The 24126-nt window shown below is 46.1% G+C and overlaps 1 protein-coding gene and 1 long non-coding RNA gene across 3 annotated transcripts; one reads left to right on the top strand and one right to left on the bottom strand.

Moving 5' to 3' along the window:
* Positions 1–545: 545 nt before the first annotated feature.
* Positions 546–4178, bottom strand: LOC117853976 (uncharacterized). The gene is made up of 2 exons (XR_004640162.1): positions 4063–4178; positions 546–844 (listed from the first exon to the last, which is right to left on the bottom strand). It is a non-coding gene; the product is annotated as an uncharacterized lncRNA (long non-coding RNA).
* Positions 4179–5198: 1020 nt separating this feature from the next.
* On the top strand, positions 5199–9073 carry LOC117852996 (uncharacterized). 2 transcript variants are annotated; one of them, XR_011898047.1, is made up of 3 exons: positions 5199–6921; positions 8302–8775; positions 8863–9073. XR_011898047.1 is itself a non-coding variant. In XM_072293216.1 (2 exons), exons 1-2 carry the CDS (start codon positions 5435–5437, stop codon positions 8387–8389), a joined length of 1575 nt encoding a protein of 524 aa, XP_072149317.1. In that variant the 5' UTR covers positions 5199–5434; the 3' UTR covers positions 8390–8796. The 2 variants fall into 2 exon arrangements, 1 of the variants encoding a protein (XP_072149317.1); XM_072293216.1 differs by lacking the exon at positions 8863–9073 and having other exon boundaries at positions 8302–8796.
* Positions 9074–24126: the final 15053 nt, after the last annotated feature.

Below are 24126 nucleotides of genomic sequence, written 5' to 3'. Positions count from 1 at the left end.
ATCAACATTCTCTCATCAAATCATATGATACAACTATCCTATATACTAATTCTACTGGCTCGTAAGCCACAAATTTCCTTTATACAAGCTCAAGGATGAAAAATTGTACGGTTTTGATAGTTCGAGGATCAAAGTTAATTGGTTATAGAGTTGACGGCTCAAATAATTCGAAGGTCAAAATGATCTGCTTTTCTTTTCCTAACCAATAGGTGATTAAAATGATTTTCATACTATAGTATCATAAATTGTAAATTCGTAGATAGAGTAGAACATTTGGACGTCAGTTTGGTTTGGTAGCTATCCACTTGCTATCCGCCTAGGAAGGTATTTCGCTGTATACTCAGGCCTCGTTCGGCAGTGCCGGATTGGATTCCGGTCAGAATTACTTCCAGACTCGGTTTGTTCCAGGCCCGATTTGAATGATTTCACCTGTGTCACTCAATTCGGGGAAGATTAAATCCTACCAATCCACTCAAACTGAATAGGTCAATCCATCTGGCACAGATGAATCAATCCAGGTCAATCCCATGCATGTTGGCAGAGCGTACAGAGTTTGCAACAGATTGAGCATTAGCCTCAAACCGCGCAAAGCATACAGAATCAACTTTGCATACAGAATACAGACTTGTTCAGTAAGAGGTATGACTACCATAGCAAATAAGTATGCAACTGAATTACAAGTTCAACAGATGGAATCAAAACACATGCCTAACAAGTTTAAATCCAACTACAAGTCTCAAAACTGTGGCAACATAAATAAAAAGCTTGAACCATGAGTATCGACAGGCGCCTTGGACCATGTTTTGGTTACTTGTTCTTCTTTTTTCACACCAGGCTTAGCAATCTGCATGGCAAACGAAATGCAAATTAGAACTTAAGTACTGAACTAGCCTTTGGTTACACAGATTAAGAACCAACACTGCATTTGCATGTAACACCTACCAAAAGTAGTACATTCTTAAAGTTCATAGACCAAATAGGTAACCTGAACCAAAAATAAGTTAAGATGAAACAAAAAGTAGGGGTTGAACCACACGCCTGATAGTGAAATTCATGCAGATTTTGTACTTTGTAGTAGCTGGCCCCCAATCATATTTACTTCTGTGTGTATGCTTCCATGCAACCAAGCATTGACCCATGAATGTCCTCGAACTGAAAGCTCTTCTGTAGGCCTACCTTCTCGTTTTAGCATCAACTTATAAAGGTTATCACCAGTAGAAAACTTAGCTTTAGTCCCGGTTGGTAGGCCTCAAATCTCTCTAAAAGCCATCCAGGATAAATTTTTCGAGACAAAAGGGATCTTTAGTCCCGGTCATCCCCCTATAGTCCCGGTTACCAACCGGAACTAAAATCTTTTGAAAAAAAGAATAAAAAAAGCATTGGGCGTCCTCCGCCTGCCTCGGCTCCCGTGCCGCCTGCCTCGGCTCCCACGCCACCCTTCGCCGCCTGCCTCCGCCCCTCCACCGCCTGCCGCCGCCCCTCTGCCTCCGCCCGCCGCCTGCCTCCGGTCCCGCTCCACCTCCGCCCCGCCGCCGCCACCGGCCTCCGCCTCGGCTCTACTCCGCCCACCCGCCGCCGCTCCCCCGCATGCCGCCACCCGCTCTCGCCCCGTTGCTGCTCCTTATTGCCAGTGAGGGGCGAGCAGAGGGGGAAGGGAAGGGGCAGGGGGAAGGGGAGGGGCAGCGGCGCCTGCGCCGGAGCCCGCTCACCCGCAGCTTGCCTGGGAGATGAGGAGGAGAGATAGAGAAGGAAGAGGATAAGGAGAAGGAGAAGAGGAGGGGAGAAAGAGGAGGAAGAGGATAAGGTGCCTGGGGAGAGGAGGGGGAGAGAAAGATAAGGAGGAGGTTGGGGGAGGGGCGCGTGGGGACATTTTATCTCGGTTGAAAATTTCAACCGGGACTTTTTTGTTTCGGTTGAAAGTTTCAAAGTCTCGGTTAAAAGTTTCAACCGGGACAAAAGGCTCCCCCTTTAGTCCCGGTTAGATGTTTTGTCCCGGTTGGAAATTCCAACCGGGACAAAAGGGGATTCTTTTGTCCCGGTTGGAACTTCCCCCCTTTTGTCCCAGTTGGAATTTCCAACCAGGATAAAAGAACCCCCTTTTGTTCCGGTTGGCCCCCCGCTACGATATTTCTAGTCGTTTTAACCGGGATTAAAGGAGGGTCTTTAGTCCCGGTTGGTGTTTACAACCGGGACTAAAGCTCTCCCCCCGCGGTGGCCTTCGGGGGCACGTTTTTGACCGAGGACTAAAGCTACTTTTGTCACGGGCCCAATATTAACCGGGATAAAAGGGGTTGGATGGAAGGTCAGTTCTCTACCAGGGCTGTATAAAAGATTGGACAAGACTGTATGAAATATGTGACCCTCGTTGTCACGGGGCATCAACCTATCTGTCTGTATTCGACTGTAAAATGTTCTAGGTTCCAGTTCAACATGTCTGCAAGTGCCACAAGTTACTCAACATAGTATAGGTAACAGGCCGGACTATATGGATGTAAGTTTGTAATGCTTTTAGGTGTCCCTTAAAGTAGAAGATATCAATTATAAACCAAGTGTGTGACATTCTTTTTTCAGTTAGCTTGGTTAAGGCGGGGAGGACCATTTAGTTGTCCCTTAAAGTAGCGGATGTCTTTACGTATTTCTTGTGCTATCACGTTTTCATTGTCAAGTTAGTTTAAGGTGTGACCAAACACCAAAGTGAGACAACTTGCAGTTTCAATTAAGTTTCCATGCTGAAGACTTAGGAGCAATCAAATGAAATGAATCTTCATGTGTACTCGATGAGTGTTAGTCAGGACTGCCACATTCCCTGTTTTGTTGCTATCCCTAATTGCAAACACTGCCACATTATCATTGGGGATCTACAAGTAACAAGAAAAGGTATGAGAAATGCATACTGTTTGCTTTTTATTAACCATGATAGCTGACCAGAAATTACTTTATTTATTAAAACTGTGACTTCACATAACTTATAGTTGACAAAAATTTGGGAGACTGAGTTTAATCTTTTCATTTAAACCCTGACAACTATTTTGATGTTTTAAACACTGAGCAAAAGAAACTTTTCTGTGTTAGCAGAAGGACAAATTTTACAGCTACTCTGTATGAATTCTTCAAAGACTGTGTAGTTGAGGTCTGAGGCGTGAGGGTGACCACTGAAGGTGATACCGTAATGCACAATACAAGCAACATGTGAGAAAATATAAACAAACTGAAGGCATGTGCTTATCTCATCTCTAGGTTAGTTTTAAAAGGGAGGGGACATATGTTGTCGTCATGAATTCAGTATTGGTCACCCGCAAAAAAAATGAATTCAGTATTGGTCCATTCCCCTAATTACGATTCTGAAAGCCATAACTACAGGCTAAGCCACACATCTCGACAGGAAGGCAGAACATGATGTGCAGCACAGCATGAGAGATATGACTATAAAATGGGATCATAAGTCAGTAGTTACCGAGAATATGCGAAAAAATCAGTAGTAAAAGAAAACAAAGGGAGTCCAACTGAAATTGAACCCCTTTGCTAAAGGGTACATCATTTAAACAACCATCAGCTGCTATGCTGTCATACTGCTAGTTTTTAAGGTATATAAATCTCACTATGCTGTCAGCTGCTTGATCTGTACAGGTTTGTACTACAGTCAGTTTTTAAGGTAGTAATAATTTAATAAATTACTAGAATCAGTCATCTCCAGTCGTTTCATTTCAAAACAAATTACTAGAATAAATGGCATGTGTCTATAAACAAATTACTACAATGCAGTGTAGACATGCAGCTTATGAACACAAACAAATTTGTCAATCGATCATGTTTGTGCCCTATACTCCAAATGCATCCAGCAGCTACGGAAAAGAAAAGAGATCTCCCTCTCGGTGCAAAACCGAACGCAAAAGGCTGCGGCCTGCTCATGGATCGATTTTCCCCCAGCCCCAACTCTGCACCTAGGTCGACCAAATCAAGAGACCAGATCGTCCAGCCACTTTACGGATCTCAACTCCCAGCCACCTCAAGAACAAGAACGTGAGGACGAGAGATGGGAAGGAAGAGAGGCCGGAGCCTTACTGGTGAGAAGGTGGCGGAGAGGATGGACCCCGGACAGGAGCCAGTCACAGTCGGGATGTGCCGCGCCGCTGCCTCGTCGCCTCGCGTCGTCGTCTCGCGGGTGGGTTCGTTTGGAGGGTGCTCCCGCTCTTTGGATGGGTGGGTGTTTGAATCCCCGACTAAACTTTAGCTCCTATCCCATCGAATGTTTAGACATTAATTAGAAGTATTAAATATAGGTTAATTATAAAATTAATTTCACAACCCCTAGGCTAAATCGCGAGACGAATCCATTAAGCCTAATTAGTCCATGATTTGACAATATGATGCTACAGTAAACATTCGCTAATGATGGATTAATTAGGCTTAATAGATTCGTCTCGCGATTTAGCATAGGGGTTCTGCAATTAGTTTTGTAATTAGCTCATGTTTAGTCCTCCTAATTAGCATCCGAATATCCGATGTGACACGAACTAAACTTGAGCTCCAGGATCCAAACACCCCCTAAGAAACATGACTTTAAAGTCCGTCGAGCCAAACTTATGGATAAATAAATTCAACATTTCGAAGACTACATTCAACATTTTCTGAGGAATAGTTTAACATTTAAAAATACTACATTCAAAAAAATTTAAAAAAAATAACTACTTTCAACATTTTTCCTGAACTATTCCAACATTTCAAAAAAAATTGATTCAACATTTCAAAAACTAGATTCAACATTTTTTAAATCTAACTCAACATTTCAAAAAAATAATATTTAGTAGCTTCTTCTTCATCAACGGCGCATCACCGGCGGTGACGGCAGTGGAAGCAGCAGCGACGACGGAAGCAGCAACAACGGCGGCGCAACAGTGGTAGGGCGCACGGCATCGGCGGCAGCGGCGACTGGCACGACAGCAACAAGGTGAGAGAGTTAGAGTTGGAAATATGAAATACATCCGATGGATAAAAAATGTTTGCACGAATCTTAAACACCAGAAGCCATATAACATATGAGCTTCCGGAAAGCGGATAGGATTGACCTCGTTTGGAGGGGAGGAGGTGAGATTTCATTTCAGGCCATGGAGTGAGGGGAAAACCGAGCCGGAAAGCCTAGCCAACCTAACAACGATTCCAATTGAGATCCAAATTTATTCCGAGCCGGACCAGGGCCTCGTTCCGGACCGTTCCGGCCGAAACGAACGAGGCCTCAGGCGTCTCTACTCACGGCTTGAGTTGAGAGCAGTCGTGTCGACTGTCGACAACTCGACATATCCCAAACTCTCACCGAGCCTTCCAAGCAAAACACAACCCGACTCCTTCGGTCCTTCCCCTCTCCGATCCCCAATCGGCCGACCTCTCGAATCCCTAACCCTAATCCGCCGCCGCCGCCACCGCCACCACCGCTGCGATGCTCCGCTCGCCGGGCCACTCGCCCCGTCACCTCTCGCCATCACCGTCCCCCGCGCCTTCCACCCCGCGCCCTCCCTCCCCGACACCCTCCTCCGCCTCCGCCGCCGCCGCCGCCGCCGCAGCCACCACCTCCTCGAAGCGCCGCCGCCCGGAGGTGCTCGACGAGGACACCTACGTCGCCGCCATCGAGCGCATCATCGAGCGGGACTTCTTCCCGGACCTCCCCCGCCTCCGGGACCGCTTCGACTGGCTCCAGGCCGTGCGGTCCCGCGATCCGCTCGTTCTCCGGGACGCGCAGCTCAAGATCCTCGACCGCCGCCGCCGCCTCCAGCGCCAGAGGACGGGCCCCGTGCCCACCCCGACGCCGGCCACCTCCACCGCGCTCCGCTCCCCCTCCTTCCTCACCACGCCCGCCGGCTCCGTTGCCGGCGGCGCGGGCGCCCCTGAGGAGGAGGAGGACGATGATGTCGCGGCCGCGCTCTCCCTCGACGGCTTCTTCAACCGCTTCACCAGCGAGGACAACGAGTCCTTCTCGCGCATCCTCGAGAAGGTCAACCACCGCCGCCACGAGCGTTACGCCCACCTCCTGGAGCCTGCCGAGGCAGCAAATAAACCCTTGTTGGAGGACGCCAAGCGCGACAGGATAACAGATGGGTATGGTTCATCGGGGCAGCCACCGAGTACATTGGAGGGCGCCAAGTTCACAGCGAAGAACCTGCTCATGTACTACCCTGCTGACCGAGGAGAGGCGCCTCTCACAGAAGAGGAGCGCGCAGAGCGGATCAAGGGGATGACCAAGGAGATTGACAAGTCAAACACCAGGTTACATGGGAGAGCCATGGCTGATGATGCAAGGCCCAAGGAGGAAGAGGCTGCCATACTGTATGCACCGGTTGCAGGCACCACTCCAGGAGGGATGGCATACCATGATCCCGACAAAGCGAAGAAGTATGATTTGGAGGATCTGAGGAAGACGCCAAACCCGTTCTACCTTGAGTCAGACAAAAAGGCCAACAACGGGTATACTTTTGTGAGGACACCATCACCAGCACCTGGTGTGGATGAGTCGCCATTCATGACATGGGGTGAGATTGATGGAACACCACTGAGGTTGGATCCTGATGAGACGCCAGGTGGTTCTGGGGGTAGTGAGACAGTGCATTTCAAGATCCCACCGCCTCCTGCTCGCGATGTGAAGGCACACCTGCTTTCAAGGGATGCAGCACGGAAGATAAAGGAGCGTTCAAAAATTTTCCACAAGCCACCGTTGCCATCCCCTGTGAGGGGAGGCAGTGCAAGTCCCAGAACCCTCTCACCTGCAGCGCAGAAGTTTGTACGGAACGCCATCTCAAAGTCGGCAAAGTCCTCTAACACTATTGATGAGTCTCTCCGTGCAAGCTACAGAGGTTCAACCCCATCTGGAAGCACTCCCAAGACAAGGTTTTCAAGAGATCCAGGCCTTGGATCGCGGTCTCCATCAACAAGGCAGGGTTCCACCCCTCCTTGGTGAATTTTAGTAGGCCTCGGATACATGGTCTTTCCTGTATTGTAGCAAATTGTATAATGAAAGAATGGAAATAATGCTTATTTACTTTCAATATCTGAGCCAGCCTTTTAAAATCACCAGCATGAGCATAACTTTGCATGCCCAAGTTCCAGAGTGCATTTTATTTTCAATGGTTTAACAAAAAATACCTTCGCATTGTGCATTCTGTTGCTCTAATAACTTGGGGTGTATTTCCTGTGTTGTAACTCATTCTTGAGTCCTGACAGAAGTTTCTAATAATGGGATTGGATGTATTTTGGTGGCGACAGGGGCAGAAGTAAAACAACTTGTTCCATGTATTGTGTTTATGTGACAGTAGGTGCACAGGATGGTTTATCACTTTGGATTGTTGAATTTGTCATACTTGCTTAGAACATGGAAAGGGATATATTTTAGTGGCACCACTGGAGAAATCCAAATGACTTATTGCACCTACTCTCTCTGTTTTAAATATATGTTGTTTAGGATGACCTAATTAGTTCAAAAATGGAGAGAGTGTACAGATGGTTTAGTACCTTGGGCTTATGTGACAGCAGGCGTATGAGGTGGTTTATCACCTTGGATTGTTGAACTTTTCATACTTGCTTATCATATGTAGAGGTAGATCAGGGCAGTAAAGTTCATACTGGAATTAATAATATAGACACCACACACCCACACCACACCTTTGTAATAATCCTTTGCTCATAAGTTCTGAAGTGACCCTTTATTTTTCAGTAGTTGTACAAAATTTATCCTGTCATTCTACATTCTGTTGTTCTAATAGTAATAGCTATGGTGTATTTTTATGCTATCACTTATTTCTTATAGAAATATAAAATAATAGAAATGGATGTATTTTTGGTGGCAGTACTAGAGAAATTGAAGCGACTTATTTCAGGTATTCTAGATGGTTTATCACCTTGGGCTTATGTGGTGGTACTTGTACAAAATGGTTTCTCATTTTGGACAGTTAAATTTTCCATACTTGTGGGACAGATGCAGTATTAATTGGTCATATTAGAATTAAGAAAAGCCCATGGTCCTGTAGGCTGCAGTTCAGTTTGCAGTCTCAGACTATTGTAGTTCTTTGTTCATGTTAGCCTTATGCTTGTTTACTTCAATTGGGTTGGTGTCAGGATTTAACTGGCTTTATGCAGATCATTCTCATTGGTGTCAATGGAAGTTTCTAGATGTTTTTGCTTTTTGCCAGCAACTTTAGAATGTTTGAGACCTGGATATGAGAGCCTGCATAAGATGTTTTGCTACTTCCTTTTCTTTTGTTTCTTTTCTTTTCTCTTCTTGAGATGAGGCTGATGATGCTTTTGGGCTTTTGGCAGTGATCCAGATGCCAGATTTGTTTACATCTCCAGGAAGACTAGAGGCGTACTGTTTGTTCAAGTGCGGAAAAAAGGTGAATTGAGTTAGGCCATTCTGTGTCAATTGGAGCTATCAGAGAATAGTTTGCTTTCTACAGTACAATTGGTTATGTGCTGGTGGAATGATGCTGGGGAGCATATGGGTTCTATACTCAGTTGCAATTCTTGGTTTCCCAGGTTCTCCCAGTTCTTTCGCCTGTTTTAGAAAAGTTCTTTTGCCTGCTGCTGATGGAAATTTGAATCCGCCACTGCATGCTGAGAACTTGAAAATAAATGTTGATGGTGCCTCACTTTTCATCATTGATCAACACATTTAGTTTGGTTGTGGATTTGTATTGCGAGGCTAGTGGGAGGAGCATTTCAGACTCCTACAGTAGCTGGAGACATGGACTTTTTAATGCAGTGAGGCATGCAACAGCAGGCATGGCCATGATGGTAGGGTTTCTCATTGGCTCATTTCTCTCGTTTATGTGATAGTCTTTTGCCTATGTTCAAGCAGTCTTTGAATTCCTTTGGAACCAGACGGGCTATGTTTTGGGGCTGGAAGATACTCCCAAGCTTTGTAATGGTTGTGGGTTACTCAGAGTATGGCTTAGCCAGCCCAGTAACGGCTCCATCTCAGAGAATAAAAGATGGTCAACACACCATGTTCAGGTACAGTCCAACAAATGTAAATGTGTAACAAATTATGTGGATGGTGTTTGTGTAATAGAATTACACAACTGCTGTCGAACCTCTGTGATCCTTTTTCTGTCAATAATGATCCAAAAAAGGCTCTTTGCAGTAGCAGGGCTCTCGGTAATGGTTAAAAGTTAAAACCATATATGCCCCTGCCCCCAAAAGCAAGCAGCAGTATGAGGTGCTATAATATTGGTAGTACAGAAGCCATGGCATATGCTCTTTCTTTGAACTTGAAGTCATACCATATTCTCATTGTTACGTTCATCAAAGGAAGTTGTTGTATGCTTTGCTCATCGTGAAGCTGCTGCACCTATGCTCATTTATATTTGAAATTCAAGGATATTGGAAGCCGCACTACCCAAATTCAACTAGCATGTGTTTCCAGAAATGTTAAACCAACATTGCAAATGTCCTACTCCATATAACCAATTTCAAATATGCAGCAGAAAATGGAAACTGGCATATATAAAAAAGTTTATAGTACCAGACTTTCTAGTATGCTGCATGCTCTCTCTTCGTATGAACTAACCAATCTTTATGAATGAGGTAGCAGTTACCAAACACAACAGATGCTTACAATTGTGCAAATATATACACTGAGCTCATTTAAAGTACCAAGTGGCCTTTTCGTTACGGGGCTGGTTCCGTTTACTTATTTTTAGCACGTATCACATCGAATGTTTAGATACTAATTAGGAGTATTAAACATAGACTATTTACAAAACCCATTACATAAGTGGAGGCTAAACGGCGAGACGAATCTATTAAGCCTAATTAATCCATCATTAGCAAATATTTACTGCAGCAACACATTGTCAAATTATGGACTAATTAGGCTTAATAGATTCGTCTCGCCGTTTAGCTTCCGCTTATGTAGTGGGTTTTGTAAATAGTCTACGTTTAATACTTCTAATTAGTATCTAAACATCGATGTGACGGGTGCTTACAGCGTAAACCAAACCAGGCAGTGACACTACTGTTTTTCAAATTTATATGCATCGGTACCAGATACTCTACTTAGGGGGTGTTTGAAAGACAGGGGCTAAATTTTAGCCCCTGTCACATCGTACGTTTGGACACTAATTAGGAGTATTAAACGTAGTTTAATTACAAAATTAATTGCACAACCCCTAGGCTAAATCGTGAGACGAATCTATTAAGCCTAATTAGTCCATGATTTGACAATGTGATGCTACAGTAACCATTCGCTAATGATGGATTAATTAGGCTTAATAGATTTGTCTCGTGATTTAGCCTAGGGGTTCTACTATTAGTTTTGTAATTGGCTCATGTTTAATCCTCCTAATTAGCATCCGAACATCCGACATGACAGGACTAAAGTTTAGCCCTTGCTATCCAAACACCCCCTTAAGTATTTATCCAAACCACAGAGCATAAGTCAACCCCAAAATTGCACATGCAGGTGTGGGAGAACGAACTTCAACGGAGCAGATGGAGAACAAGATGGCTACCAGGAGACCGTTCCTCATTTCATTTCTTAAACAAAGCAAGCTTAATTGTAAACACAGAATGTACAATATCAACATGTCAGTTTCAAGCAAGTCGATCCGATTGTAGTACTCTAAGATGGAATATTGGTTTCGAAAACAAGGGAGGAACAATTGGAATTCTGTCCAAGAACAAAGGAAAAGAAAGAAAAATGTACACAGAAGAGTCCCTACCCCCAACTCGACTCAATCAGTAACATGTTTCAGACTTTCAGTACTACAGCGCAAGACTTCAACATCAAACTCATTTATATTCATCTATGCTATGGCACAACACAAGACAACTTCCTGGCCATGTCATTCATGGAGCAGAATGGCATGAAACTGTGGATGCCATATGGACTTGTTGCGAACGAGACTAAATTACCAAGTGGAAATGCATGCAGTACACGGGAGATTTCAGCCCCAAAACATATTGTAGCATGTGGAAGCTGATGCTCTGTTCTGGTGGTCCCTCTGCCGAGGCTTGTGTTTGCTTTGCTCGTGAGATAATTGCTCGATCAGAACAGAACCAGCTGCTCACACATCCATTCAAGTCGAGCACCAGCAAGCTAGCAGCATACCTCTGTAGTCTGTCTGTTCTCCTGCTCTTCTCCAAGGCTCCATCCAAAACCAGCAAAGTAAGCAAGCCACCACTACCCTGCTTTCTTCTCTCCCCCACGCCAAGCACCAGAACCCCCAAATCCATCGGTGTTCCCCTTCAATTTCCAACTTTTTTTACAGCACGGAGCACAAATCGAAGTCTAAGACATCAATCCCTAAGGTGCAGATGATGTGCTGGTGGGCGAGCTCCGCCATGACGCCCCTAGCGCTGAGGCCGTTGCCCATGGTGAGCGAGGAGGGTAGACGGACGGACGGAGAGGACGACGACGACGCGAGGCGTGAGTGGAGGATGGCGAGATACAGGAGGAGCGCAGCGATGGTGGCGCAGATCTGCAGGTCCAGGCGCACGGGCCTGGGAGCTTGGGGCCGCGGCGCGTCCAGCTGCCCCTGCCGTCACCCCACCGCTATCACCACTGGAGAGGTCGGAAGAAACTTTCGGCTTGGAGCCTGACAAACGGGGCCACGTATAGTAGGGGCACTTTGGCCATTCCCACAAAAAACTGACGTGTTCCATAGCTCTAACGGCAAGTTGGAGTAACGGTAGTGACTTCAGTGGCATGGGAGGGTAAAAAAATTGATGTAGTGCCTGGCAATAGAACTTCTTTTAGCCCTTGTTTACTTCACCTCCAACTCTCAACTTTGTCACTATGCAAAAAGAAGATTGCCCATCACATCAAACTTGCGGTACATGCATGGAGTACTAAATGTAGATGAAATTAAAAACTAATTGCACAGTTTTGTTGTACTTTGCGAGACGAATCTTTTGAGCCTAATTAGTCAATGTTTGGACAATAATTCACAAATACAAACGAAACGCTACAGTGTGCTACAGTGCCAGCACAGTAATTTTGACACTCCCAATTTTGACAACTAAACAAGACCTTAGTGATTGATATGGAATTGTGAACTTTTCTAGCCTCAAAGTGGAGAGAGAGGGAAAAACATCGAAACGATTTCTCATGCACGACTCAGTGTCGTCGCGAACTCCAATGCATGACTGGTGTTTGTGAGTCTCGCTACCAGGCTCCCAACCCCGTCGAATCTCCCCACCGCCGCCTGCCCGCCCGCGCACTGCTGCATCCCGCGCGCCGTCGACCTTGCCGCACTCTTTGCCGCCGGAGCTCGGCGTCGACCTCACCGAGCTTCCCCCGCTTCTGCGCCATACACAGGATGCGGGGACGCCGGCGCGGGCTCCGATCCTGTGGCGTCGGCTTCCATCAGATGGGCCGCAAAGGCAAGCCACCACCAGGTTGAAGCAGATGCAAAGCGGCAAGAGCAGGGGTGGCTTCCGGGTGTTCATTTGGATAAAATGGAGGGCTGCTGGTTGCATCTCGAGCGGATTTCTTACTAGTTGAGTCGATTGGATTTGGAAGGATACAAGAAATTGTTGTTGCTGGCGGTGGATTTGGTGCTTGGATTGGACAGTGTGTTGTGGATTTAGTTGCTTGCTTGCCGGCGTTGCCTCCGGCCACGGCCGCTCACCGAGTGGGTCGCAGAGAGAGAGAGGGGAAGCAGAGCAAGAAGGGGAGAGAGAAGACAGGGTGCGGGAGAAAATAAATTATCGAACCAGGTGTAGAAATCTTTGATTGGGAGGGTGGTTTCCAAAGGAGATTGCTGATGTGGGACTGACCTTAAAGGCCCGCCGCCCGTCTACCGGCCGGCCTTGGGCCGTGGGCACCAGTCCACCAACAGAGATTCGGCCCCTCAGTCACCCGGGGGCAGCTGCTTCAAAAATCACACTGTGATAAGCACGAACGCTGATGTGATCGAGGCCGCTCACCCATGCTGACGTAGCTCGAACTTGAAAGGTGCAGGGCAACGTCACGGCATTTGAAGCATAGCGAGGGGTGTTTGGGAGGGAACCTAAACTTTAGCCCTCCCATTTTAATCACATTTTAGTCCTTTCCTCCCAAACAGGAGGGTTAAAATGGAGAGGCTAAACTTTAGCCTCCCTAAATCCATTAGCCCCTCCAAGGGGTGTTAAAATAGGCTAAAGAGGCTAAAAGTGGTCCCCTTGTCCAAAATTCCACCTCTTGCCCCTCCCGCACCCCCTTCTCTCTCCTCCGCCCGACACCCTCCAACAGAATCACGCGCGCCGTCATCTTCTCCCCCCACTCCCGTTCCTCATTCCATCTGGATCTCGCAACCACATCCCGATCCCGCACCGCGCCCCCTCCGCCAACGCGCCTCCACCATCCTCTCCCTTCCCCTAACCGCCGCCGTCCTTTTCTTCCCCACCCACCGCCTTCCTTGAGTCGCCACCCCGCCTCCATCCATCCCTCCCCACCACGCGCGGCGGCATCCTCCCCACCCCACGCCGCTCCAGATCCAGAGGCCTCCTCCCCCCCGAAGTGCGCCGCTGAGCTACTCGCGCGTGCTCATGGACGGCCATGGCGATGATGCCTTCTCGCAGCCGGATCCGTCCTTCCCGCCGACTGCATCGACTTTTTCTCGCAGGCGGAGTCGTACCAAGGGCCACGAGCCGGCATGCAGGCCTTGGATCTGAACTCGCAGGTCGACGAGTTCCCCGACATCACCTCGTACTCCAACTTCCTCCGGGGAGACAGCGGCGGAGTTGCTCGAGGGCGCGGCGCTCGCACCCTCGGTCTTCGCGTGCCCCGCAATGGCGGCGGAGGCAGCAGAGGAGGCGGCGGCACAAGAGGTGGCGGCGCCGAGAGGAGCAAAGGAGGTGGCGCCAGGGGGCGCAAAGTTCGCAATGCCGGTTGGAGCAGATGGGGTGGCGCCGGGGGAAGCAGAGGTGGCAGCGCAATCCGTGGCAGCGGCAGTGGCTCTAGAAGAGGTGGTGGGCGCGCGACTAGGTCCCTATTCATTGGATCCGCGTCTGATGGTGGTGCCGGCGGCGGAGTACGTGTCCGTGGGCGTCGTCGAGGTGGATCCATTGTTGATGAAGAAGGTTTCTTTGAACTTGATGAAGGGAACACTCCAGATGTTGCTGATGGCGTCGAAGTGATCTTTCCCGGCTCTAAGGTACTAATCTAAACTTGAGATGCAACTTATATGTGTATGCAATGATGTTGTTCGATGCTTCAATTGATGGTAGTATGCCATGTTATGTGCTGATTGTTGTACTCATGTTTGAACTGAAGGTGGTATGCAATGTTCCAGCAGTAGTATGCAATGTTTATGTGCTGATGCTAGTAAGAGTAGCTAAGATGTCTTGTATGACTTTTTTATATCCTTGTGTGTATGCACTAGATTAAAGGTGACAAGGCATCTTGGTCACAACCAAATACACTTTTATTCTGTAATTTGTGTGTCGAGCAAATTAGAGAAAGAAATTGTCACAAAGCTACCATGTCCGCAAGAGGTTACAAGACAATTGTATAAAAATATTTCTTAACAACTGGATTGAAGCATGAAAGGAGGCAGTTCAGGAATAGGCTACATGGATTGAAAACTTTGTACACTTTTTGGAGAGGCTTGCAGAAAGATAGTGGCTTGGGCAGGCTTCCAAATGGTACTATCACTGCTCCAGATTGGTGGTGGGATGAAAACACAAAGGTAAGTATCATTTTTCATATTGTCCATATGTTGCTGCCTTATGGAGTTTTGTAACCTGAACATGTACTTGTTTTGCAGGGCTCCAAATTAGAATGTAAGAAATTCAAGTATGGTCCTCCATAGTACATTGATCAGCTAGAGGAGATATTCCATGAGGTTGTAGTAGATGGGTCTACCTCCTTCATACCTAGAGCAGAAGATGAAGAAGAGGAAGAAGGAGATGAAGAAGAAGGTGAAGAACAAGATGGAGAATAGGGGTTCCCTTTTGATTGTGATGACAGCCCAATTAGTACAAATAGTAGGAAGAGGGTTAGTAGTACTAGTATTAGGTCCATTGCCACAAGTCATGGAAAGAAGTCCAAGAGCCCTATGGTTCAGGTTATGGACAAGCTAGTGGGTAAATGGGTTGAATTTGATGATAGACATCACAAGATGTTGAAGAAGAAGGTAGATGAGGAAGGTACCAAGGAGTCGAAGGAAAGAGCAGAGTTGAAGAAGTGTCAAGAATTGGCCTTAGAATGTGGTGCTGCTCCTGATAGCATTGAGTACTATGCTTATCTGACCACTTTTAAAGAGGGACTGCATAGAGAGTTTTTCTGCAATATACCAAGTCCTGAAGCTAGGCTGATTTTTTTAAAGAGATGGTGTGAGGAACACAAGATGTATTAGTTTAGCTATGTTGATCATTGTTGGAGATGTCATAATGTTAGTTTTATCATGAACTGAGTTGTTTGCTGCTAAGAACTGATTGAATAAAATCAATAGTGTGTTGCTATCTTAGTGATTGTTATGTGCTAACCTTCCTGATGCTCTAACATTACTAACCTTTGCATTGTTTATGGTTTAGGATGCTAATTCTTCAACTGAGTGTTCAAGTGATGATGAGGATAATCATATTATGGAAGATTTCTCTAGTGAAGATGAAACTATGGAGTTCATAATGCACTGTTGTAAGAGGAATCAGAAGTTTGCCAATTTGCTGTTAATGTTCGGTATGTACTACGAATCTTCCATACACAAAGCTCCAAGGAGGGTTGCAACTATGACGGGCATTAAATGGGTAAATGAAACACTATCAAGTATGACCTCTTGTTATAACATGTTTAGGATGAGTTGCCCATTATTTCATCAACTACATGATTTATTGGTTGACTCATATGGTTTGAGGGCAACTAGAGATATGTCAACAATGCAGGCTTTAGGAATGTTCCTATGGATACTTTGGTGCACCACAGTCACTTAGGCAAGTTGAGGATTGATTTGTGAGGTCATTGGAAACAATAAGCCGTACGTTCGACAAAGTGTTATGCAGTGTTCTTAAGCTAGCAATAGATAATATTAGGCCACTCGACCCTGAATTTAAGACGGTGCACAAAAGATTACAAAACCCTCGGTTTGCTCCATACTTCAACAACTGTATAGGAGCTATAGATGGCACACATGTACCAGTTGTGGTGCCAAGTGATAAGGTGGTTCAACATACAGGGAGACATGGATATACCACGCAGAATGTGCTAGCTATTTGTGACTTCGACATGAGGTTTACATTTGTTGTTAGTGGATGGCCTGGATCGGTCCATGATATGAGAGTGTTCAATGATGCCATAAAAAAATACGGTGCCAAGTTTCCACATCCTCTTACAGGTACACTAGTTTCTATACAATACTCTCTACATTTGTGCATACATGTTGTCTAGTTCATTTACCTAACAAGTTTGTCTTCATTTGTAGGCAAGTTTTACCTAGTTGACTCGGGGTATCCTAACCGTCCCGGTTACCTAGCACCTTACAAGGGTACGAAGTACCATCTACCGGAGTTTCGTAATGGTCCAATGCCCAAAGGTATGAAAGAGACCTTTAATTATGCACATTTGTCCCTTAGAAATGTTATCAAGAGGTCCTTTGGAGTTTTGAAGATGAAGTGGAGGATACTGTTGGGTATACCAAGTTTTCCAATGCACAAGCAAAGCAAAATTATTGTAGCATGCATGACAATTTACAATTTTATTCGAGATAATGGTATTGCCGATAGGGAATTTGATTTGTGCAATCGTGATGAAAATTTTATTCCAATGACTGGAACATCAAACTGTGGAGGACATGGGACGAGTACCCAAGGAGGAGACGAAGATAGCAACATGAATGCATTTCGAGATGAAATAGCTCATGCCTTGTACAATAGGTCCTAAAAAGTTGATTTCAGTGTTGTAATGATAATGTATTTTTTGTTTCATTTTGTGATTATTGGATATTGTAATAAACATAGTATTTCCTTCTCTGTTTAAATCAAGAGTGAAAGAGAAAGAGAAGAAGAGAGAGAGAGGAGAATCAAGAGGCAAAAAGAAAGAGAGGCAGCAAGCAGTGCGTAGGAAGAAAGAGAGGCAGCAAGCAGTGCATGCATGTGAGTGCATGCAAGCGGCGCATGCAAGCCGGAGGGGCAGTGCATGTAGCGGGCAGGGGTAGCGCGTGCCAGCGGCAGGAAAAAAAAACGCCGGAGGGAGGGGCAGCGCGCACAGCAAACCGGCGGGTAGCACGCGCCAGCGGTAGAAAAAAAAAACGCCGGAGGGAGGGGCAGCGCGCGCAGCAAACCGGTGGGAGGGGTAGTACGGGAGGAGGGAAGGAGGGGTACCGAAGTCATTTTGCTCATTAGGTGCTAAATTTTAGCTCCCATCCAAATACCCTAGGTGCTAAACTTTAATCCTTTTATTTTAGTGGGCTAAACTTTAACCTAGAGCTAAACTTTAGCCCCTTCCTCCCAAACAGGACCTGACATAACCTGCCCGCCATCACCGGGGTATTGATGATCAGTTCATCAGCACTCGTGCACGTTGGCTGATGCATCTGGACGGGCCTCCTTTGCAGAGGGACTCATACGAAGGCCATGTCCCTCCGTCCTAGTTACTGCAAATAAGGGAACAACTGACGATACGAGGTACTGCGCCCGATCCACGATAAAAAATTTCAATCGATCGACTATGCTGCCCAAGGCAGTCGTGTTAGTTTCTCCTCATGCGTTGTGGCTTTTTTTAATTTCAGTATTTGGGTAGGTGGAGAAATAGCCTGATTTCAGCTCGAAAATTGCACGTACGCTCATTTTAAATTCAAGCCCGACTTGTCCAATCCATTTCATTCGACATTATTTGAGTTTAATTTTTTAAAAAGAAATAGTTTCCGACCTCACTGCACATAGCCAAGTTTAATGGGATGGTTTAAACCTTGATCCTTTATTTGAATTTTTAAAACTAATTTCCGTTAGTGGGTAGTGAGATTTTCTTGAACCCCAAAAGGAAAAATGGTGCCGATAGCTACGACTAACTGATCATTCCATACGCGTGAGATCGTGAACTCTTTGAGTATAAATTTATAGGCCCGGGTGCTGTACACTGTACTTGCTGCTGGATCCTAGCTTGTCGACACTGTTACTATTGTACCAACTACCAAGTGTAATTTGTCATTTTATTACATGCCATATATGTATCCTCTGTCCTGCGCATGCGTTTCCAAGCTGCACTCCATTTGTTTCTGCCGGTGTCTTGTTTCTCAGGAAGCTATGCAGCGTTTGCTAGTCACTAGGTTAATGGTTGGGAATGAACTGGCCCTTGACCATACAAGAGAGCATTTGCAGAGATTGCTGCATTATATTTTGTAGCGTCCATTCCATACTACTCATCTTAAACTTCTCCCACAGGGGTTATTGTATATTGTGCAACCTTTGTTCGCAGGACATGCCCCAGCAGCAATCACGTCACTTGTCACCAAGAGTCTGCAGCACATTGCAAATAAGTACAATGATGCATGCACGTACTTTGCTTCGTTCCGTATGATCGGGCATACGCAGTTGGTTCCTGAACGATTATTTGTTATTTGTTGCGTATAAACACGACCTTTAGGACCGGCCACAAACCTTCCTCTAAGGGCTGTTTGAATTCTTAGCTAAATTTTAGTTCTTATCACATCGAATCTTCGGATGCTAATTAGAGGACTAAACATGAGCTAATTATAAAACTAATTACAAAGATGGAGGCTAATTCGCAAGACGAATCTATTAAGCCTAATTATTTCATGATTAGCACATATTTACTGTAACATCACATTGGCAAATCGTGGATTAATTAGGCTTAATAGATTCGTCTCGCGAATTAGCCTCCATCTGTGCAATTCGTTTTATAATTAGTCTATGTTATCTAATTAGTATCTAAACATTCGATGTGACAGGAACTAAACTTTAGTCCGAGGAACCAAACGGGGCCTAATATCGGTTGTTCAAGCGGTACTATTAAGTCGGTATCAAAAGGGAGTCCTTTAGTACCAATCATTTAGTATCGGGTCAAATAACCAGTACTAAAGGGTACTCCCTCCATCCCATAATAAACGCACATCTCACTTCTCGAGGAGTCAAATTTTTTAAGTTTGAGTAAAATTTATACAAAAATGTACTACTATTTATGATGTATAATAACTATCATTAGATTGAGCATTGAGTATACTTTCCTAATAAATTTATCTGGAGATACAAATGTTGATACTATTTTCTATATTCTTAGTCAAACTTAAAAATATTTGACTCCTCGAGAAGCAAGATGTGCGTTTATTTTGGGACGGAGGGAGTACATGGTACTAACTAGTTTTATGCCAAAAAATAAAGAAAAAATATGCATTACGTGCCCAAAAAATGAAGAAAAAAATATGCGCGTCACAGGTCACGCGTAATATGCGCGTGCTATTGACGCTCATTATTGACACACTTTTACCTCTATTTATCTTCAAAATAACATGAAATTAATACCTAAACTATTGATTACACCTAATAAACCAGTTATTTTCACATGTGCAACGTATTTTGGAGGATGTTGTGTTTTTGCTGGAAATTGAGCTTAAAAGTATATTTTTGGATAAAGTACTGAACGAGCGTCGAACCAGACGAAGACGAAGGTCAACGGGCCTAGGAAGGGGCTAGGCCAATCGACCTAGAGGAGCCTAGGCCGATCGACCTGGCATCTTCTGGCACCCCCTCTTGCCCATCTTTGGCAAGCAACCCTCCAACATTGCTTAGGGCTAAGTTTATGAAGATATGACAAGGACCAGCTCAGGATCAAAGAGGAATCGGAGAAGATCAAGCGAAGATTTGGAAAGTCATTGAAGATGAATCTCATCCCGAAGCAACCAACGTGTCAAGCCCACATGCAAGTGAAAAGAAGATTCCAGAGCACCTGAGGAGACTTGGAGACGAAGTAGGATGCGAGGGGCTAAAAGGAAGACCCAGGCCGATCAGCCCAGACCCTCCTAGGACGATCGGTCTGAGGGTTTCCTTTGTCCCCTCGCCTTCCAATTTTTGCCACGCGCTCTCTGGACTATAAATACCCCAAAAAATTCACCGAGCCCCAGATCCAAGACGACGTACTCGACGTGAAGTAGCAGATAAGTAGAAGGAGCTTGAGGGACACCTCTCCGGAGAGCCGAGGGTCGTGCAGTTGTCGGGGGCTAGCGTAGGCGAACCTCTGCCGGCGTGATCACCCTACGAGGAAGATCATGTTGGAGTTCTAGAGCTAGAAGTCATCAAGATCAAGGTAGGATCCAAGTATCTTGTGATGTACAATCATTCATGGTGAAGTAATAGATGTGTTCATGTTCTTAGCGATCTAAGTATCTCCTTTGATGGTTTTATGCTTTATCGGGTTTGCTTGCTTTTCAATCTATGAATCAATGATAGATTGCCTAGGGTGTTCTTGTGGTTGTGGTGACCAAATTTGCATGCCTGATCTACCGATGAGTATGACATGTTCTTATGATCATGCCCTTAACATGCTTGTGCTGATAGAGGTGATCGTGATAGGATCTTTCTTATGTAAGGTGGGGGGTTTTGGGATCTGTACCGGAGGTGTGGATTCAAAGATGCTTTTTACTAAGATCATATCTATGCTGCTTTGCTATCCATACTCAAAATTATAACATATGCATAGTCTAGATTGCTCTAGATTGGTTATCTTTACTCTATCTGTTATCTTTCGGTACATACTTAGTAGATTGGATCTGAATCTCTCATAAACACCATGTTAATACTAACAATGCTAGTTGAAATAGATCTTGTGCTATAAGTTCCATGGACTTACGATTCACAAATTGACGTGCTAACAGCCGTCAACATGTGCGCGGTCTGTGGGATTCGAACCCACAACCTCAAGCCTCGCGCGATCCTTCCTTACCATCTCACCTACACAATACATGTGATGGATGTAGATATGCTTTCCTTTGAAGTAACCCGTGGAGAGACCTTTAGTACCGGGTACCTTTTAGTACCGATGGTGTTACGACCCAGTACTAAAAGGCTTGGACTCCAAATTTGGATTAGGTATTAATGCTAACATTAGTACCGGATCAAAATGTAATCGGTACTAAGAGTTGAGATGGATGCTTATATTTCTAGCAGTGATAAGTTCGCCGGCTACTTTTGTTTGGGCATATACGCAGTTAGTTCTTGAACGATGCTTACAAGTTCGCAGGCTACTTTTGTTTTGGAGCAGGTTAGTTGAACCTGTTACCTGCAATGGGCAACAACACATCTCCTCGCCCGCACGATTGTTGCATTGACCGGCCGTCTATATAACATTTTTCTTTCCCTTTACGTGATTTGATTGACTAACATAAGAAACCACGGTGCCTTTATTTGGAAAATAGTGCATGATAAGAGAAAGAACACATGGATAAGTTAAGGGATCATAAAGCACACCTGGGTTGATGATCATAATAGGTGGTGTTTTCCCCGAAAGCTGGTTTTTTTTTCAAGAGAGAGAATTTTGATTTTGCGACATGATGACCTCATTTTAGGTATGTGGAAAGCAGTATATGGATGATGAATGTTTTTTTTAACCAAACATCCCATTGAAGCGATCACTCACCACCACACTCGTAACATTCACTGCTAGGCCTTTCGTCCAGCACCTTATTGCCAATTGCAATTAGACCCGATACTAATGTAAGCATTAGTATTGAACCTAACGGATAGTCCTCGAGGAGTCCCCCGTGACCCCCTTTAGTACCGCGTGGAGCGGGCTCCACCCGGTACTAATGTGCCTGAGGGCCTTTAGTATCGGGTGGTTCCACCCGGTACTTAAGGGTTTCCTCCATTCGCGCGGAAGGACTTTAATTTGCACCGGCCCCCTCCCTCCCTCCATCCGCTAGCCTTATCCTCTCACCCTCCCTCCGCCTCCCTCTTCATCTCCGCACCGGCCCCCTCCCTCAGCTTCCTCCATCCAGGAGGCCGGTGCCGACCCAGCCCCTCCTTCCCCCTCCACCGGCCCCCCTCCCACCCTCTCCGACCTCCCCTCTCCTCCCCCTCCGCTCGCCCCTCACTTTGTGCCTAAGGCGAGGAGCGGCGGCAGCCATTAGGGCATGGAGCGGCCGACGGGATGCGAGGCCGGGGGCGGCGGGATGCGAGGCTGGGGGCGGTGGTATGCGGCGACGAGACCCGGCGGATGGAGCGGCGGTGACGGGACCCGGCGGATGGAGCGGTGGCGGCGGGATGCGGGGCAAGGGACGGCGGGATCCGGGCGTGCCGGTGGCCAACGGGTGGGGGTCGGGCGGAGGGAGGCCGGCAGGAGGGGGGAGGCGGGGGGGGGGGGGGGAGGATGAGCGGGGATTTCTTTATTTTTAATTTTTTAATACCCCTTAGTACCGATTATTTCAACTGGTACTAAATGCCCCTTTAGTACTGAACTAGTAGTACCGGTTACGAAACCGGTACTAAGGGGTTCCTAACCGGTAGGAGACTAGCAGTAGTAGTGATTATTTTCCTTTGAATTGAAATATACCCATCTCCATACAGCGGTGGAACTATGCACGCGAGCATGACTGTAGCAGCAGGCTAGCAGCCTAGCAGGGTACGCATCCTTACATGCCGGTGACAGCACACACGCATATGCAGACACAAAAGAAGCGCAAAGAGCTAGCGGCAGGAGCCGTGCATGCGTGGGGCGTGAAACCAATCGTTTTAATTTACGGCGGTGGGGTCGTTTGTCCCTTATATTGATGCAAATGCATCTCCCTGCGTCACGAGCGTCGTCTGGTCTCTCCTACACGACGCCGGGCGCCTAACTGTCCCAGGACAACAAGGGGTTCACGAGACCTGCTAGAGCCTATATACACGGGGTACGTGACAAGAGCCTACAGCAGCAGCAACCAACGACCCGTGAGAGTAACCGACGAAACCGCCCTAGCTAGCCCCCCGCATCATCGCTCTCTCTCGATCTGTCACCCACATGACAACTATCTGTGCTCCGACTCGAGACTAAGTATATGGTATACGTGTAGCTTTCTTCGAGCTCTTTTGCATTGTGAGGCTGGGAGAGATGATGGGATCCTCGTTGCTTCTCTGCGTATTTGGATGTGTGCCATCCTGTACGACTCGCTGTCTGTGGTTCCAACTTCCAACTCTCCATCTCTAGCTAGTACTGTTTCCGTACGTGTGAGTGAGTGCAAACTGTCATGCGTCACCAGCATTTGGCAATCTTGCATTGCCCGGTGTCTTGCCATATCACTGTATGATCCCGATCCGTGCATGATTAGTTCGTAGCTAGCTCAGCTCGATCGATCACTGATTGTGTTGCGTGATCCCTCATGCATGTGGATGGATGAGCTGGGTTTTTCAAATATGAAATATCTATAGCATACGTGGTTAGCATGCATTAGTGCAGTGCAGCACTGTGTCGTTCGTGTACTTATGCCAGCTAAAAGAAGACATGTCTGGGTTTACTGACATTTTAATCGATCGAACTCCTAGACGCAGGCCATGCGGATAAACATCTACCGTACGTCGCTGCCTTGACTCAAACAACGATTGAGATGCACACACGTACGCTCTGGCAGCCTGCTGATCGTTTCTTTCGGCGCCACGCATGGACACAGTCACGGCATGTAAAGGCTTGCCGCCGTCCATGCTCACAAGTGAGTCACAAGGTACAAATGAAACTGACATGAAAATGCAGGACTACAATATAATGGTTCTAGAAAAAATTATCAGATCAAACGATGGCTTTGTTGCTTCCAAAGTTCCATAGCGCGATGTCTATGCAATTTACGCTTTACGAAAACAAGCGCGCGCGCGCACACACTCGTGAAGCGAGCCCTACCTCACGCCTACAAAGTACAAATAAACTGTTAAAAGCAAATACCTAATTTAACAATGGACACCGAAATTCTAATTCTAATGTATGGATTTGTGATCCAGCTAGTGGGGCACTTCCTCAGGAATGGTGCTTATGGCTAGGCTAACAAGAAATTAATGAGTCACCAAACATTCAGATGAAGAATCTGTTATGCAGATGAACATGCTGCCAAAAAGATTCACGAGAATAAGATCGAATAGATCGAATTAGCAAGAAGCCAAAACTTATCTTTAACAAAGTCCCCCGCGATCATGTCGCACAGGTATAATGCATGTAGAAAAATTCTCATATACGACGCAGACCCGAGTCAA

The sequence above is a fragment of the Setaria viridis genome, chromosome 4 (genome assembly GCF_005286985.2).
Source record: "Setaria viridis chromosome 4, Setaria_viridis_v4.0, whole genome shotgun sequence".
NCBI classification, from domain to species: Eukaryota; Viridiplantae; Streptophyta; class Magnoliopsida; order Poales; family Poaceae; genus Setaria; species Setaria viridis.
The sequence above is the reverse complement of the archived record's forward strand: the minus strand, read 5'-3'. Positions and strand labels throughout refer to the sequence as shown.